The sequence below is a fragment of the Heptranchias perlo genome, chromosome 3, assembly GCF_035084215.1.
Source record: "Heptranchias perlo isolate sHepPer1 chromosome 3, sHepPer1.hap1, whole genome shotgun sequence".
In the NCBI taxonomy this organism is placed as follows: domain Eukaryota; kingdom Metazoa; phylum Chordata; class Chondrichthyes; order Hexanchiformes; family Hexanchidae; genus Heptranchias; species Heptranchias perlo.
The window spans coordinates 112,816,592-112,835,372 of record NC_090327.1 but is presented as its reverse complement, the minus strand read 5'-3'; the positions used below and the strand labels follow the sequence as shown (position 1 = coordinate 112,835,372).

At 40.9% G+C, this 18,781-nt stretch overlaps 1 protein-coding gene across 1 annotated transcript in view; it reads right to left on the bottom strand.

The window, feature by feature from the left end:
* Positions 1-18,781, bottom strand: part of rims2a (regulating synaptic membrane exocytosis 2a) — a 993,532-nt gene that overhangs the window by 257,079 nt on the left and 717,672 nt on the right. The window contains exons 20-22 of the mRNA XM_067981485.1: positions 15,281-15,460; positions 13,529-13,638; positions 2,811-2,819 (exon numbers count right to left, since the gene is read on the bottom strand). Coding sequence (XP_067837586.1) covers positions 2,811-2,819; positions 13,529-13,638; positions 15,281-15,460 — 299 coding nt within the window. The remainder of the gene's footprint in view (positions 1-2,810; positions 2,820-13,528; positions 13,639-15,280; positions 15,461-18,781) is intronic.

Below are 18,781 nucleotides of genomic sequence, written 5' to 3'. Positions count from 1 at the left end.
GTTCAGCCTGGCGGGAAAATTAAGTTGTAGTGCTTTCCCTGCTTAGGCCGGAGTTAAAATTGCAATCAGAGCCTGATGACATAATCATAACAAGAGCTGCAGAAGGGCCCTGCCAGCTTTGGATGGGCGGCTTAGCTGCCCGTCCAGAAGCCTGCATTTGAAATTGGGGTCCACAGGATCCAGGTGGCTCGAAAGTGGGTAAGTAACCGTGGCAATTTATAACTGCCCAACCGACCAGTTTCCATTGGGTGGGTAGGGTTAAAATCACCCCATAAATTCACCTATGGTTCTTTGCACAGTTAGTTCCCAAATCAGTTTGAAGCCGTATGGAGGAGACACCAAGAGAAAGGTATAATACACAAAATGATGATGATGTTGGAGGGCAATGCACAGAACATGAATATTTCAAAGCAGCTGATTTTAATTGTAAACTTTAAAAGAGATACTGTGGCCCAGATATTAACGGGGAGGTGGGGAGCGTGGGGAAAGCTCGGCAAGGCCAGGGAAGTGGAGGCCCTGCCGACCTTAACAGCAGGCCTCAGTTAAATAACATGCTGCAGTCTCCCACGTGACAGCCGGTCAGATTGACAGCCTGGCTGGCAAGTGGGAGCGCAAACAAGTGGCAGGAGGCCGTAGCTGGGGTCCCATGGGGACGGTCCCCGGCAGTTAGTGGGGGAGAAAGCTCAGGGCTGCGATCGGGATGGGGAAGAGGCTGAGAGGTCAGGGCCACAATCGGGAGGGAGCTTTTCAGAGACCGGGGCCGCGATCTAGGGAGGGTGTAGCTTGCCGCAGGCCGGACGAACCCCTCCTGGCCCACAAGCAAACCTGAAAAATAAATTTTAAAATTACCGTCTGGGCCTCTTCTGGCCCAGGATCCGGTTCCTGGCAGATTTTGCCTGATGGGGGACCCGACACTACCCCCCATTCAGACTTCAGCTTGAATTTACTGATCAGGTCCTTCCTGTGGGTATCCCGCTCACCTGCTCAAAAGAGCAAGTTGATATGGGGACACGGCAGGAAGGGAGCAGGATCGGAAGGGGGTAACTGACTCCCATTATTTTAACTGCCCCCAAGTCCGGTTTCCGCCATGTGGGGGCAGTTAAAATCAGGGCCCTGCATGTTCAATAGTTATTATAACCCCTTCAACTGTCTTTCACTTGGCCTCAAATTAGGTCATTAATTTTTTTTTGACAATCCCTTCAGCCAAAGAATGCAAGTTTGTATAAATGTGGGCTAATTGTTATAAAAAGATTCAATATTTAAAAACAAGATAAAAGGTTAAAACTGACAATGGACCAAGCACATTGAACGACAATGAAAAGTGAAAGACATGAGAAAAAAGAATCAAAAAGCTATCAGTTTACAAAGATATACATGTATATGTAATGCTGCAAAAGTACCTATGCATTCAACAAACAACCATACTTTAACCACCCTAAAAACATTCAAAAAACTTGCCTTTCCTCCCGTTTACAGGCGTAAAATGAGTTTGCTCCTCAGCATCTTTATAACATTAAAAAACACAAACAATGGAATTAATAGACAGTGACAACACATGAACAAAAAAGAGGCTGAAGCTATGCAATTACAATGTGCAGAAATGTAGATGAAAACTGTATTTAACATGTTGAAACAGCACAATAACACCAATAAGGGGAAAAAACATCCACAAACATAATCACAGACAAGATACATCAGTGATCAGTTTGAATTAGGAAGCAGCACTTTCTGATCCAAACAGATACAGTTAAAGGAGAGAAATGAAGATTCAAACCAGTTGCATTAGACTAGGTTTAAACACAACTGAAGTGAACCATTCTTCTTATTCCATTTAAGCTTTTGTATAATTTTATCATGCTTTGTAAAAGCATAACACAATTTACCTATGACACCTTTTACAGTAGTTACTTTCGAAGGAAGCTGTGATACATACATTTCAGTAGCTGATCATGTCCATTATTTACACCTGAGGCTATCTATAAAGTCTATCACTAATTGGTTGAGTGCTGCATTTATGAAATTGTCCCTTCGATCCGTTATCATGTTTTTTTCCCCAAAATGGCCAATTGGTACAAAATAAACTTAGTAAAGCAAAGACTAATTCTTAAGGATGTCAGTTTAATTCTCAGACTCCCAATCTTGGTTATTTATTATTTTGTAACGCAGAATTCAATCATTAAATTTGCGTAAGTGCTGCTGAACACTGACAAAATATCCTTTTGCAACAATAATTCCTAATAAGAATTCTTAATTCTTACTTCTGAATGGTTGAATTTCTGCAGACAATGTTTTTGCTAAAGAAATCACTCTTTTGAACATAAGATTGCTTTATAAAGAAAAAAGTTCCTTTTATAAAGTAGCTTGTTTCAAGGTCTAATAAATAAAGAGGATATTAGTGTATGATGTATGTATCTCATTATGTGGTGCTCAGGTATTGCATTTTCTTTGATGGAAGGCTATTAAATATTGGCTGTGGATTTTCTCTTGTGATATTCATACAATAGGCAACTTGTTATAACACATAAACCACTTGGCTCCAAAGAGCTGTGTTGCAACACAACAGTGGTCCTTTTGACAATTGACTAAAGCTAAGGAAAGAAGTTGTCAATTTGCTGACAGAATACACTGGACAATCATCGGTAACTGAATCAAAATTTGGAACTAGCACTGTTTAAATGAACAGGACATCTCTCTTTAACCGAAAGGAAAAAATAAATAAATAGTAAGATAAAACACAAAGTTACAACAGTATTAACACACCACAGTACACAAATTCTACATGGTCACAGACAAGACAGACCTGCCTCCACCTCTGACCACTGCTCCAGAGTATTTTCATTGTCTTCTTCTGCATAATACCAACAAAGTTAAAATTTAGACTGTAAAACTCCTCTCAGACAGCTTCATATTTTAACTGACTAGTGAAAGCAAGCCCTGAAGAGAAAAACTGATGAGTAGCTCCAATGTCAAAATGAAAATGTAAAAATGAGGGCATGAACTGTCAGAACTGTCATATATTCTAGCAAATATATCTAAGTTTAATGCCGTCGGTATTGCTAATTGTGCATTAGCTGATATGACATTTTGAACTATCAAGGAGTAAAGCACACACCATAGTGTTCATCTTCTGATTACAATGGAAAATGATGCCATTTAATGCTTTCCCTGTTGCAGGCACACAGAAAACAAAGCTTATATGATTATGGCCCTGAAATTCCTCGGGGATTGTGTCGGTCTCCCGCCATAACCCCCAGAAAAACAACGTAATTTTCAGCAGTTTAGGCCATTTCACCAGGGTGGGGGCACTGAAGTTACGATCAGGAGAACTCCCCACAGATTTTCAAGGCCTATGTTATTATTTACGAGATTGACAATAAATAGTAAACATGTACATATCTATTCAATTACGAAGGAAACAATCAATAAATAGGAATGCAATTTAAATTCTAAAGGGGACATTCAGTTGCTGAAACTTTCAACTTCAATGAGAGCGTAAAACGGGCAATATTGGATTGGCCGCCCGTTATACACCCCGTCCAATTTCTCTTTCCATTTTATGCCCCCACCGTCCACTGATTCTGTGCTCCTATCTGGGCCTCTTGTTTGACAGAATGATGGGTCAGAAACAATGCTACAACAATGCAGTGCTAATTCTCTGATCTCTCTTGTTGAACGATAGTTCCTGCTGGCAATGCAAAATCACTGAGTGTATCTTTATAGATATCAGTTGTAGTCTACAAAACAACTACCCAACAGCTATTTTCTGCAAACCTATTTTTAACAAATGAAGCAATTTTCATAGCTGACACCCTTCCTCATATATATATTTACACATTTTAAAAGCTCAAGCGCAGTTAAGAATTTTAAAACTTTATAAAGCAACATATAAATATATTTTATAGTGATTTTGCAATCGATTTTTTTCCACAAAAAGTTCCTGTGGATCAAACAATTTAGTCACTTGTTCCAATCAGCCAAATGACTCACAAACTTCCCAAAGGAACTCAGGAATCATTCAACCTTATCATGTCGCAATTCCACTTTACTTTTCTTACCAATTTCATTTAATCTAAGTGTGAGTTGGCATGGTTTCATTTGCACCCCCTTTACAATAAGTAGAATTCACAAAAAGAGGCAATGCTACCTCTCCTAGTTTACAGTTCAGTCATAACCAACCTGTAAACCACACATTAATAATGTGCTAACATTATAATCCAAGTTCAGACCAAAAGGAGGGAAGTGGTGTTCCACAAGGATCCGGATTCGGAAGTACTATTTCATTAGTTGCGGACGGCACCAAATTGGGGAGCATAGTTAATATTGAGGAGGACTGCGACAAAATACAGGAAGGCATTAATAAACTTGCAGAATGGGTGTGTAATTGGCAAATTAATTTCAATATAGATGTGAGGTGGTACATTTTGGTAGGATCAATAAGGAGGCCAGATACTCATTGGAAAATAAGAGTCTAAATTGGGTAGAGGAGCAGAGGGATTTGGGGTACAGATACACAAATTATTAAAAGTAGCGAAGCAGGTTAATAAGGCCATAAAAATAGCAAACAAAGCACTGGGGTTCATTTCTAGAGGGATAGAATTGAAAAGCAGAGAACTGTGGTTTGACCACGCTTGGAGTACAGTGAACATTTCTGGTTTCCATATTATAAAAAGGATATAGAGGCACTTGAGAAGGTGCAAAAAAGATTTATTAGGATGATACCAGAACTGAGAGTTTATACATATCAGGAAAGATTGAACAGGCTGGGGCTCTTTTCTTTAGAAAAGAGAAGGCTGATAATGAAAGGGTTTGATAGGGTAGACGTAGAGAAGATGTTTCCACTTGCGGGGGAGACCAGGACTAGGGGCCATAAATATAAGATAGTCACTAATAAATCCAATAGGGAATTCAGGAGAAACTTCTTTATCCAAAGAGTGGTTAGAATGTGGAACTGAGCCAACTAGCATAGATGCATTTAAGGGGAAGCTAGATAAACACGTGAGGGTGAAAATAGAAGGATATGTTGATGGAGTTGGGTGAAGAAGGGTGGGTAGAGGCGCGCGTGGAGCATAAACAACAGCATGGACCTGTTGGGCCGAATGGCCTGTTTCTGTGCTGTACATTCTATATAATTCTAAATCCACATAGTTGAAGGCCCAAGGCCCATAATGTAGGACAAAACCGTGGTTGAAAAGAGAATGAAACAAATCAGTGACAAATCAAGCTCTAGTGGTTAAGTAAATCATTTCAAACACAGGTTTAAAAAGCTTGTAGATATTTGGAGGGTGAAAAGACTGAGGAGTGCCACATTTCTTGAAGAATATGTTGGAATGGGAGATGATGTAATAAGTCCTGATTTCAACAGAGCTCTCCCTACACAGGGAGGAGGAGGAGCATGCAGGACTTTGTATTTAGAGCTTTGTATAAAGTACAGAAGCGCAATGACAATAGTAGTATTGATAAAATAGAGAGAGACAAGAGAGGTTAGGAAATTCTAAACATAATTATAAATCGGAACATTTACACTAACCAAATAGCTTCAAAAAAAGATACATCAACATCAAAACTAATGAAGAGGCATTCCAGTAAGGCATCTAATTTATATCATATTTAATATGGTAACCCTGCTTATATTAATGTCCTAATTCTGTATAAACCTGGTATTTAATAGGAGATATATATAAAATATTTTAGGACAAACTAAACTGCTGTACTTAACTCTTTGAACGCCAGCAATTAAATTACCACGTTTCAATTTATTTAGGCAACTAGCAGATTTCCCATGGCAATACTCATAGCGTGTTGGACGATATGTTGTTTTATAACGATAGGGTTATCATGCCATTCTTTTTCATAAGCTTTGAACACAAGTAAGACCAAGGCCACGGTTTAATTTTTAACAAGTTTGAAGCAGCAAAACAATCCCTAAACTTAGTGAGGACTCATTAAAGAAGGGTAGAGAGCGGGGCTGGAGATTTATTTTTAGGTGTTACATTGCTAGAGCCGGGAAGAATGGGAAGCGGAGGCCAGGTGGTGCCGCACTTCAAATAGCGCCCCGGAGAGCTGGCACCACGGAATGAGGCCAAACAGCAGGGCTGCACCTTTAAATATTTTGAAGGATGGCTCAGCAAAGATCAGCTAGCAAGGGCGGCCTTTGATTCAGGCCGTAGCCAGGCAGGATCGGGTCCCGGCAGGGCTGTGGTTTAATTTAATTTTTTTTTTTAACAACTACAGTGAGCAGTGGGGTCTGACAGGACAATTGTTTTTAATATTTTGTAAGCATGGTAATGGGGTTTAGGACCGCGGGCCCAAAGTTTTTATTTTTCTCCAATCAGTGGACAGCCAGGCAGCGGGAACCAAGGCAACAGGCCTGAAGTTTTATCTTTTTTCCTGAAGGGGACTGTCATGGAGTGGGATTTAGGTCTTAGGTGCATATTTTTTTTCAGGGGCAGCCAACTAGAGGGGAGTGGGGCCACAGGCCAGTAGTGAATTGTTTTAAGTGGGCAACCAGCACAGTGAAAGAACTGCAGGGCCCTGGGCCCTAAGTTTATATTTTTGTTGGGAGTCAGCAGTGGAGTGGAGTGGGGGTAGCGCAGGACCAAAGATATATATAGACTTCTCCCCCCACCCCAGGCAGCCAGTGGGGAGCAAGGAAATTGTACGGTGGATGAGAAGCAGGGACTGGGGTGGAGGTAAGAAAAGCAAAGAGGGATCTAGAAGGGCAGCAGGGCAAGTAGGAAGAGTGGGAGCAGCAGCAGCAGAGGAGCATCTTTTATATTCAGTGCTTCTCTGCTTCAGGCTCAGCCTAACATTTTACTTACGGTAAAGAACAGAAGAATGAAAGCATCTAATAGCCCAATACATAGGCATTCAAATCTAAGAAAGTGGCGGGCAGACTTGGGGTGACTCATGCTACAGTGGTAGGAACACTGAAAGCAATGAAAGGTGACAATGGTCATTTTAAGAGGTGTTACCAAGTTGACCTTTAAGAGTAATATACGCAGGAGTTAGCAAGTGCCACAAGTCATGACAAAATCATGACACAAGAAATAAGAACGTGTAACAACAGGAAGTGCTCATAGTTACAAGAAAATTAATCTTTTTTAAAATTCGTTCACGGGATGTGGGCGTCGCTGGCAAGGCCGGTATTTATTGCCCATCCCTAATTGCCCTCGAGAAGGTGGTGGTGAGCCGCCTTCTTGAACCGCTGCAGTCCGTGTGGTGACGGTTCTCCCACAGTGCTGTTAGGAAGGGAGTTCCAGGATTTTGACCCAGCGACAATGAAGGAACGGCGATATATTTCCAAGTCGGGATGGTGTGTGACTTGGAGGGGAACGTGCAGGTGGTGTTGTTCCCATGCGCCTGCTGCCCTTGTCCTTCTAGGTGGTGGAGGTCGCGGGTTTGGGAGGTGCTGTCGAAGAAGCCTTGGCGAGTTGCTGCAGTGCATCCTGTGGATGGTGCACACTGCAGCCACAGTGCGCCGGTGGTGAAGGGAGTGAATGTTTAGGGTGGTGGATGGGGTGCCAATCAAGCGGGCTGCTTTATCTTGGATGGTGTCGAGCTTCCTGAGTGTTGTTGGAGCTGCACTCATCCAGGCAAGTGGAGAGTATTCCATCACACTCCTGACTTGTGCCTTGTAGATGGAGGAAAGGCTTTGGGGAATCAGGAGGTGAGTCACTCGCCGCAGAATACCCAGCCTCTGACCTTTTATGGATATATTGGGAATTTAAAAATGTAACATGAATTATTACACTTCTGTATCAAATTTTACAAATCGTTTTTCTGCATTTACATTACAAAACCTTTTCAAACTACACTGTGGTTTACCGGCACCATATTTGAGTATATCAGGAATGTGAGGTGCAGGCTTAGTTATCATTAGTGACTGAGAGTTTGTTGAAACAGAAATCAGTGAGTTTAAGTTCAGATACAACAATGTTGGCTCAACTTGATTGATGGACCCAGTGATTCAAAGGAGCAGCTTCATTGTTTTGTTTTTGCAGGTAGTGAGCCTGCCCAGTAATTGACTGCATAATTTTACATAAAAACTGTAATATTAGCATTGATTCCTGAAACTCAACAGAAATGAATGCTTTCTAAAAGTTTGAGTTTCAGGCAGTAGACAGAGATTAAAGGGTATATTTTGTTTTTATAGGGGTTGATTTCCTCTGATCACTATGCGCTAGCAATGACAGGAGGATTTCCTCTGGTTAATATGTGCTATTAGTATCGTAAACATGGCAGGAGGATTTCCTCTGGTTAATATGTGCTATTAGTATCATAATCATGGCGGGAGGATTTCCTCTGATTGTTACTTCCAGTAAAATCACAAACTTGTTCTTTAGAATGCACTAGGGTTTCACTAGAAATGTTGATCAGAGAGAGTCTCTCTGAATGCATTTACAATCTTCCCCCCAGTAAGAGAACTTTCCTTGCAAGTTTTTCTTTCTAAATATTAACGCTGCCAATCAAAATGGTGGTTTGTAGATGTTTTGCTGCTATTGAGTTCACAAAACAACTGACTCAGCTGCAGAGTGAGCAGGAAAGAAGTTCCAATCATTATGGCTGACTGCCAAGTTTGGAAATACTGATTTACAGGCTGGGATGTGAATGTCAGGGTAGATGGAGCTCTAACAAACAGCAATAATCTTGTGGTGCCACAGGATTGTCAACTGACATACAGTGGAGGTAATGAGAGTGGCAGTACATCACAAATTTGGGATCACAAACAAGTAAGATCTGCCAGAGGTTTCATGATACAGGAGTGGGTCGGCTGCCCATTATATATCCTGCCCGATTTCCCTCTCCATTGCCTTTATTCAGGCCGGGCGTACAACTGGTGGGCGATCGTTATCACCTGTTTTACACCCCTGTCGAAGTTGAAGATTCCCTCCACAGGGACATGTAATGGATATGCTGTTACTGATTGCATGAAATGAATGATTTTCAAACATATCCTCACTAAATATGGATAAAGCATATACATATGGATGAAGATTGACTTGTTATTGACTCTAAGAAATAAATTAATTTCAAAGTGCCAATTGACTCTGCCAACTTTTCTGACTTTGTGCAGCTGGTGTATGACATTATGCATAAGTGCTATCAGCCATAGTTGCACTCAGTAATTCGTATCTCTGAGGAGTCAGCCCTTTTCTCTTCCTTCTCCTTCAAATCTTTGAGTGATGTACAACTTCCTCAGAATGATAGCATCATGTGCACTTTCCAGGAAGCATGCACTGACACGCAGGCCCCAATACTTACAGGGAGGCGGGGAGGGTGCGGGGGAGCACGGTAGCACGGGGAAAACCCGGCAAGGCCGGTGACGCGGAGGTTCTGCCGAATTTAATGGCAGGATCTCATTACAATTTTTTTCTTCTGTTTGCTGCCTAGCAGTCGGACAAATTGACAGGTTGGCGGGTAAGAAAACCAGCAGCAGGAGGCTGCAGCCAGGGACCCTTTGGGACTGTCCCTGGCAATCGGGAGGGGCAAGGGAGTGAGAGATCAGGGTTTGGTGTGGGTGGGGGGGGGAGGAAGAGGCCATTGCGGGAAGGAGGGAGCGAGAGATTGGGGAGAGGTGAGGGGGGGGGGGTGAGAAGAGAGGCCATCATAGAAAGGAGGGAGCGAGAGATCGGAGCTGGGGGAGGGGAGGCTGGCGATCGGGGTGGGGGAGGGGGGCGGAGAGGAGAGTCTGCGATCGGCAGAGGGGAGGCTGAAGGCTTCCTTGAGGGACTGGGGCTGGTGGGGGGAGCACTCCTGCTCCTCCTGGCCCACAAGGAGTGCTGTAAAAGGCACTTACTTTCTTGAACCGGCCCTCCTGCCTCCCTTTTACTGCCGAGCCCTGGGAAACTTGGGCGGCAGCAGTGAAATTTAAATCAGGCTCCCAGTTGCACTGTGGGAGCTTGATTTAAATATGTTAATGAAGGGTCCCGCCTCTCCACGGTGGGACACTCGCACGGCATGAAACCTGTCGCCATAAAAATGGCAACAGGCACATACATGGTGGGTTGGGGTCGTGTTCCCCGTTTTAAAATTTTTAACTCACCCTGTCGTGGGGCGGGTTAATATCGAGGCCGCAGAACTTTCTGTCAGGGGCCACACATCATCATTTGCATGTTGAGGAAATAGTAACCCTTTCTATTAAAGCAAGACATAGCATTGTGGGCAGTCACACAAATGGTCCTTTACTCTGGGGAAACCAAAAGTTTCAAAAAACAAACACGGCTCCCGTTTCTGCTCCAGCTGGTCTCCACTAAAGTGCATATAGTTGCCATACAGCACTTCAGCTACCTGCGTAATGCAGCTATGGATGGCACAGTGTCTGACTTCTGTGGTACTCCATGTGGATACCTGGAAAAAATTGCGGCATGAAAGTTTGAGGACGAGGTAACTTTCAGCGCCATTGGTAGTGCAGTTCAGATCTTTGACTGTACCTGCAGGTCTTCAAGGACCAAATGGCACTCCTCATTCATAGCGTCCCTGTCTGGCCTGTGCTTTATCATGCACTGGTCTTCCATCATGCTCAGGCAGGTAACTCTGGTACGGTAGATATGCTTCCTGGGATATTAGTCCTTTAAGTGGTCGCCCTGTTATGCTTCAGGCCACCTTCTCTTGCAGTTGCCTCTGAACTATGTTAGAGTTGATAATTTAAAAGTCCTCCATTCATTTCTGGCTGTGCTGCACTCACACATCCAAATATTGTCCTTCCTTCATATGACCATCTCCCACTCAGAATGAGAATTCATGATGTAATTTTCTTTTATATCTGCCCCTACCAGGGAAAGCTGCATGCCTTTTTAAACTGAAGCCTTCAACATAGCATTGACAGTTATTAACAAGACCTTAACAAACTTTTTTTCTTCGCTATTCTCTTTACATCCATTTTAAACTGCAAGCAAAAATAAGACTAGAACTAATAATGGAAAACTGTAACCTATTTTGCTTACCAGTTTATTCAGATCTTCTTTACCATTAGCAATAACATGAGGAGCAAATATATGCCTAAGTACTTTATTCGTGAAGATACGTATTTTCATTGGTTGGTAAGGTACCTTCCAATACCCATTATGAGCTAAATACGGAGGGGGAAAATTGGTCCTCGTCACGCCTGTTTTTTGGATGAAAAAGTTGCGCTGGGGGGAGACCAATTTTGGGTCATGACTTCTCATGCACGATCTTCCCCGAAAGTGCGCCGGCTGCAAAAATTGCCCCATGGGTGAATGCAAGAAAAATTTATGTTCGGGGAATCAAGTCAGGTTTACTTTTTATACCAGAAGCTTTTCAAATGATCTTATTAAGTAATATTTTTAATGTTTTACTTGTATTAAATTATTCTACATGGGAATTGAGTGTGCTATTACGTGTAGATGATAGCTGGGCCCAATGTGATGTCTTCGGTGCCTGCACCTGGAATGACTGTGTGGAGGGACTGAATCTCATTTACAGTTCAGATTACATGCAGTAAACATTGTATTGGGGAGGGAGAAAAAAAAAACAGGAATAGTGAAGGGAGACAGGAAGAGAAGAGAACAGAACAGAAGCGGAAGGAGAAGAAGGGAAAACAAGAGAAGAGAAGAAGAAAGAGGAAAAAAGGAGAGAAGGTAAGAGACGTTATAGGGACAAATTCAAAGTACTGACACTGGAGCTTTCCCATGTTGTTGATTAAATGTACAGCTACTATTATGAGTTTAAATTTTATCTGAAATTTTTGTTTGCTTAAAAAAAGCCTTAATGCAATTTACTATAACAGAAAAGTTTAGATCAGATGTTTAAGTGATGTATCCAAGAGAGTTCTAAAAATTCCCCGCTTTATACTTAGTGGCATCGAGATTTGTTCGCCGAAATGGGTATAGGGAACCATCCCTACACCTGAACGGGTAGGCCCAAAGCGCACCTGGTAAAGGGCCACGGGCCTCAGTTAAATGAGACTGGGGTCCCCAGGCAGCTTGCCGACGAAGAGGCTTGGAATTTTAAACAGTAATAGATACTCATTGGTGACTTTAAGGCAGGAATCTGATTTCAGGCTTAATTTGATGGAAAAAAAACAGCCTTGCCATTTCCACAATGACTGGATTTGTTGTTTTGCAATTCACTAATATACCTTTTATATAATTCACTGATATACGCTCTACAGTATAAACATAAATGTAACTTGACTTACTGATGGCAGCTCAAATTATCTCCTATAATGTTCATGAAGTCCTTACTATTTTTAAGAGATCATCAACATTATTAACTGCCCAACACGTCCAATATAAAATAATATTTGAAACCAGGCATCTAAACAAAACATATATTTTATGTATATGTGTGTATATACACACACACATCTGAGTGTGGCTCTTCCTCTGAACAGTTTGTCCTTTTATGTTTTCTACCCACGCTCCTCTTCCAAAAAAAGACTGCAATTGACACTAAATGGTTTCCTGCCCATTCATATGCAATGAACTACTTGTGACAAACTCCACTCGAGAGGAAAGTTCTAACTCTATTTTCTATTTTTATGTCAGATCTAGACATTTGGTTGAATTTACAAGTTCTGCTCTGTTTAAAAGAAAAAGGAAAATTAAATTAAATGTAATTACAGGTTTGGTAGTTCTGGACAACTGAAACCACAGGAAATCTATTGCAGTTGGGTTTATTTCTGCAGACGAAGCCCAAAAGGCTCCTCTACAAAAGTAACCCCATTTCTGTTTACAAACCTTCATAAAGATCAATTCCTTCTTCTCCATTGTCTGGGAAGAAAGCAACAGAAAAAAAACGGAATAAATAAAAGAAAATTATGAAAGGAAAAAGGAACGCCAACAAATAATCTTTCACAGATCAATATTACGTAAAGCTGATTCGTTTTCTTCCTTAAAAGATACAAAAATAAAATATTAAGATGACTACATAATTTAATACTTTTGTTTAAAGCACCTCCTTTCCCCAGGTACAGCTTTGCTCCATTCTAGCACAATATGAATACCTGGGAGCAAATCAAAGAATTAAATCATTGCACTGTAGTTGTACACAGCAATCCCAGCAAGTCTAGGCTATTCTGATATGAATACTGATGGTCCAGTTTAATTCTGCACGCTACAAATCTATTACTATATTCACATATATAATATTGTAAAGAAATAATAATAATTTAAGTGACTTTTGGGCTTTCTTTATGTTTAATCTTAATCGTCAATGAACAAGTAGAATTAATTAAGTTCAAACTGCCAATGATGTATTATTTATATCATAATTAATATTTTACAGCACATTTTATTGTTTTTTTATTATTAAAAATGTCTATGTTATAATTCTGTTCCCATGAACGGGCAGCATGCCAGCATTTCTGTTGGGTGTGTGTAAACTCTTTCAATCCATTTTACAGTTTGTAAAGATTCGCCAGTCACACAACTTTCAAACAAACTTAAAGCCATCAGCAATGAGCTTCTATTTTTGCAACTTTTCAACATTGCCAAGCTTGAAACACAGTCTACTGATCTCTGCCCATTTGATGGAATGATTAAGCAACATTTTGGTAGTTCTCACTCACTTCTTTCCAGAGTCCCCTTTGGTGGAAGCTGTGGTAGCTGCCGGCCCCTCCGTCCTGCCATTGGTGTGCTGGTTGGACTCGTTTGGACCGATCCACTACGGGGATGTGACCTGTACAATTTAAAAAATGATAAATTTTTTTGTCAAAGAAGTAGATGAAGTATAGGAATGCTACTTCTAAAATATATGGGGAGAAGTGGTGAAATAAGCTCATTCGCCCTAGAAATTAGGGCTTCATAAAATATGCATGGCATGAAATATCAAGTAGACAGGACCAAGCTACCTCAAACTACCCATTAAGCAAATGAGTGAAAAATGTTTTAACTAATCATGGTTCTGTTCTCCAAACTGAAAACCACAGCAAATGTAAAAACATCATAGCATGTGAAAAAGAAAAAAAAAAGTTGTCAGTTTAGATAAAAGATAAATTTCTGTAATCTATTTCAAATTGGCTGGTTTACAGGCAGAAGATCTTTACCCCTTTCCAATACTGAAAGAAAGTTTAAATACAAAATTAAAAACAGAGCAAGATTTTGTTTAATATATATTACAAGAGGAAATATTTTATGGCTCCATAATTTTGTTCTTGGATTGTAGTTCATCCCACTCATGATTAGAAGTTTAGAGAGAGTCATTTTTGCCAAAGATTTGAAAGTAGTAAAGACATTCAGTACTGAGAAGGTCAAAGATGCTCACCAATACAGTATAACAATTGGTCACAGAATTAGTGTCTTTAGACACTGGATGAATAGGGTATCATTCCATGAGCTCTTAGTTAACATGACTTTAATGGTTTATTGAGTAGCTCAGTTGATTGAAATCTTCCATGTTTGTACCTCATCAAAAATCAAAACAAGGTGATGCTTAAAGTAGTACCTTTTATGTCACAAATTACAATAAAACCATTGCAAACAGGCAGAAATGAGCATACTCAACAAAGGGAAGGAAAAAAACCATATATAAGGATTGTTTGAGGAAAAACAGGAATGGTGCAAAGGTCACTATACAGGAAGGGCTATTTTTCAAAATTATTAACCAAAGAGGAAAAAATACTTTGTCTTTCTGTTTTATTTTCTATAAAGTTGCTAGTTGTGTTGATTAGGAAATAAACTTGTGATGACAGCAAACCTGTTAATGAGTCACTGGATTGTATTATCTCAGCTGTTTAAAATGCATTTCCATTGTAAGTAAAGTACAAAAAATGTCAGTAGTAGATATTGTATATTATGTGTTTCTATAATAGGGACTTTCCACCACCCAGCCAGGAAATATGCATGGACTATAGACTATTATCGTAACGATTGTTACGCGCTAAACATTGTGATTGCAAGTTGCAATTAATAACATAATCAACATATAGAACAGCAATGGTACCAAAACGTTATTTGCTCTCAGGTGACAAGTGGATTAAAGACTGCATCCAATTCCTTTTAGTGATCTTTGAGCTGTAAGAGAATACCAGGATAACCACAAAGTGCTTAATGCAGCAGACTTTCCAGGCTTCTTAACACATTGTGATTCACAAAACAGATGCCACTAAAGAATGTTGATAAACAAAATGCGTGATGCCCACAGCATTATATCCGTGCAAGGATATAAGTGCTGTGTTAATTTCTACAAGGCGGTTAGTACTGAGGTCTTCTAGAGGCTATTCTATGATGAAGGGAGACATCACTCAACTACAGGGAAAATAAAGGGTGAGTTGGCACGGGGGTAAGGTGATTAGTCTGGCAGTTTGATGTATCTCTTTCACCTCGTTAGTGCAGGTGAGGGAGGGGCAGATCTTCCAGATGTTAATGATGGCATCGATCTCATGACGTTTGTTTCGGCACGTTCAGAGGATCTGGAGCGGGAGTTCATCCGCTCGAGCACAGGCCGTTGCTCTGATGATCTGGATCTTTGATATTCCTGTCTATCGGATGCCTCACGATTCCTGTAATGTCAGTCAAAAAGCCACTCAGTTGAACTTTAACCTTTCAAAAGCAAGCGTTTATGACATGATTGTGAGCCTCTGGCCTTATCCAAAGTCAGATATATTTAACAGGTGAATGTCTATGTACAATCTTGAGACTAAAACCACTATGGTGCTATTCAGGTCACCAACACTTAGTAACTGTAACCATCAAGACTTTGGAGTTTCAGATGCTTTTGTAAAACTGAAAGAGATTAATCCTATAGTCAAAGAAAATCCTGAATATCCCTTAAACCTTCTGATATACTTAACATAGAGTAATTTTTCAGAGCTCATCTTTGCCAAAAGATAACTCCTGCGATGGAAAGAAACAGCCTCGATAAAGAAGGGTCGAGCCAAGTCGATCAATCTGTCCTTAGAAAATGCATGAGAGCTCAATATCAATACTGCTTTACATTCAACACAAAGCACTATTATGCGCTTTAGACACAGTAGATAAAGTAATATATACAATAACCTTTGAGAATATTAATCCTTGGAAAAAAAGGTATTAAATAGTGAAAAGCTCCTCATTATTGGACTCATGTTGCAAAATAACCTTCAGAATTTTTCCCCACGCGTTGTTGAGTCCAGTGCAACACATTTTGTGAGCACCAACATAAGCATTGCATTGTCCAAATCATTTGTTGCTATATCATGCTCTCATACTTTTCTTTGTGCCACATTATTTTAGGACACATGGATACAAAATCAGCCAGAAACACAGATTGTGTTTTGCAAATTAAGCTAAATAACGTATAGCTCAAAAGTTTTCATTCACTGTGACTTCATGGTGTTTTGGTAGCTTCAGTAACAGTAACCCACTTAGGGTTCAAATGAAGTATTTAATTATTTAAAACTAGACTTAAACTATATAAAACGTGAATTTCTTTGACTAAAATACACTTTGTAATATTAACAAATATTGCTCCAGCTAGATTAAGATCTGAGGCTTGTTTTTATTTCTTTTGTTAAAGACGTTGCAGAAAGTTGGATGACAATGTATATAGCAACCGAACCCAACTAGTTGCAGGAAGCAGACTGTTTGTGACATTATTGCATTCATGTGTTTACCAGACTTGAACTTTCCAAACGTTTTACTAGAAACCTGAGCTAATTGTAAGTGAAGTGTGGTTGTGGGACACTGCAGGGAAGGCTCCCACATTTTCCAGTGTATCTGTGTAGAAACATTCAAGTGGAAAAACTGAACCCTGGCAACACTTGTTGGCAACCAACATTGAGTGGATGACCTGCTCTCATCATTATGGGATGTTCACACTTCAGGCAATTCCATCACGACTGCAAATTTACATTTCCTCCATATTCAGATTATAAATTGCAAAGAAATAATAAAATTTCAAATGTGATGTACAAAGCCTTATCTATAGGAATCAAAAGTTGCCAAAGTACATGTCCTCTTGCTGGTCACAATCTGCATAAAGAATAAAGAATTAACAGGTCATTCAAATCATGGCTTCTCATTTTCACCAATATGAAAACTCAAAGAATGTTTGTTGTACTTGTGGTATGCTGTGCTACACAGTGGTGTAAAGTTCTGTACTGATGCTAGCTGAATATGTTTTCAGCCACTGTGGCTTCATGGTACTTTTATGCAACTCTTCAGCAGTCATGGTAACTCATTTCAGTGAGTTAAAAAGGGATCTTGCCCAGGTGGATTCGATTCAAAAATTGGTAGGCAAAACAGTAATTAAACAACGGGAGGCCTTCAAGGAGGAGTTGGTTTGGGTGCAGAGTCGACACATCCCTACGAGGGGGAAAGGAAGGACATCCAAAACTAAAGCCCCCTGGATGACTAAAGATATAGAGATTAAATGAAACAGAAAAAGGAGGCTTATGACCAATGTAAGGTCCATAATACAGTAAAGAACCAGACTGAATACACAAAGTACAGAGGAGATCTAAAAAGGGAAATAAGAGGGGCAAAGAGAGAGCATGAGAATAGATTAGCGGCTAACAGAAAAGAGAACACAAAAGTCATTGATAAACATATAAATATTAAAAGGATAGTCAAAGGAAGGGTGGGATTGATTAGGGACAAAAAAAGAGATCATCCTGTGGAGGCAGAGGGCATGGCTGAGGTAATAAATGAATACTTTGCATCGGTCTTCACTAGAGAAGAGGATGCTGCCATTGTAGCAGTAAAGGAGGAGGTAGTAGTGATATTGGATAGAATAAAAATAGATAAAGAGGAGGTACTTAAAAGATTGGCAGTGCTCAGAGTCAAAAAGTCATCCGATCCAGATGAGGGAAGGGTGGAAATTGCAGAGGCTCTGACCACAATCTTCCAATCCTCCTTAGATATTCAATGGCATTACCATCGCCGAATCCCCCACAGTCAACATCCTGGGGGTCACCATTGACCAGAAAGTTAACTGGACCAGCCATATAAATATTGTGGCTACAAGAGCAAGTCAGAGGCTGGGTATTCTGCCAGAGGATTGAAGGATTGCAAAAGTTACACCCCTGTTCAAAAGAGAGGAGCGATATACCCGGCAATTGCAGGCCAGTCAGCCTAACGTCGGTTGTGGGGAAACATTTAGAGACAATAATCCGGGACAAAATTAATTGGCACTTGGAAAAATATATTTTATTCTTTTATTCGTTCATGGGATGTGGGCGTCGCTGGCAAGGCCAGCATTTATTGCCCATCCCTAATTGCCCTTGAGAAGGTGGTGGTGAGCCGCCTTCTTGAACTGCTGCAGTCCGTGTGGTGAAGGTTGTCCCACAGTGCTGTTAGGAAGCGAGTTCCTTCATCATCGCTGGGTCAAAATCCTGGAACAGCGATATATTTCCAAGTCGGGGTGGTGTGTGACTTGGAGGGGAACGTGCAGGTGGTGTTGTTCCCATGTACCTGCTGCTCTTGTCCTTCTAGGTGGTAGAGGTCGCGGGTTTGGGAGTTGCTGCAGTGCATCCTGTGGATGGTACACACTGCAGCCACTGTGCGGCGGTGGTGGAGGGAGTGAATGTTTAGGGTGGTTGATGGGGTGCCAATCAAATGGGCTGCTTTGTCCTGGATGGTGTCAAGCTTCTTGAATGTTGTTGGAGCTGCATTTATCCAGGCAAGTGGAGAGTATTTCATCACACTCCTGACTTGTGCCTTGTAGATGGTGGAAAGGCTTTGGGGAGTCAGGAAGTGAGTCACCCGCCGCAGAATACCCAGCCTCTGACTTGCTCTTGTAGCCACAATATTTATATGGCTGGTCCAGTTAAGTTTCTGGTCAATGGTGACCCCCAGGATGTTGACTGTGGGGGATTCGGCGATGGTAATGCCATTGAATGTCA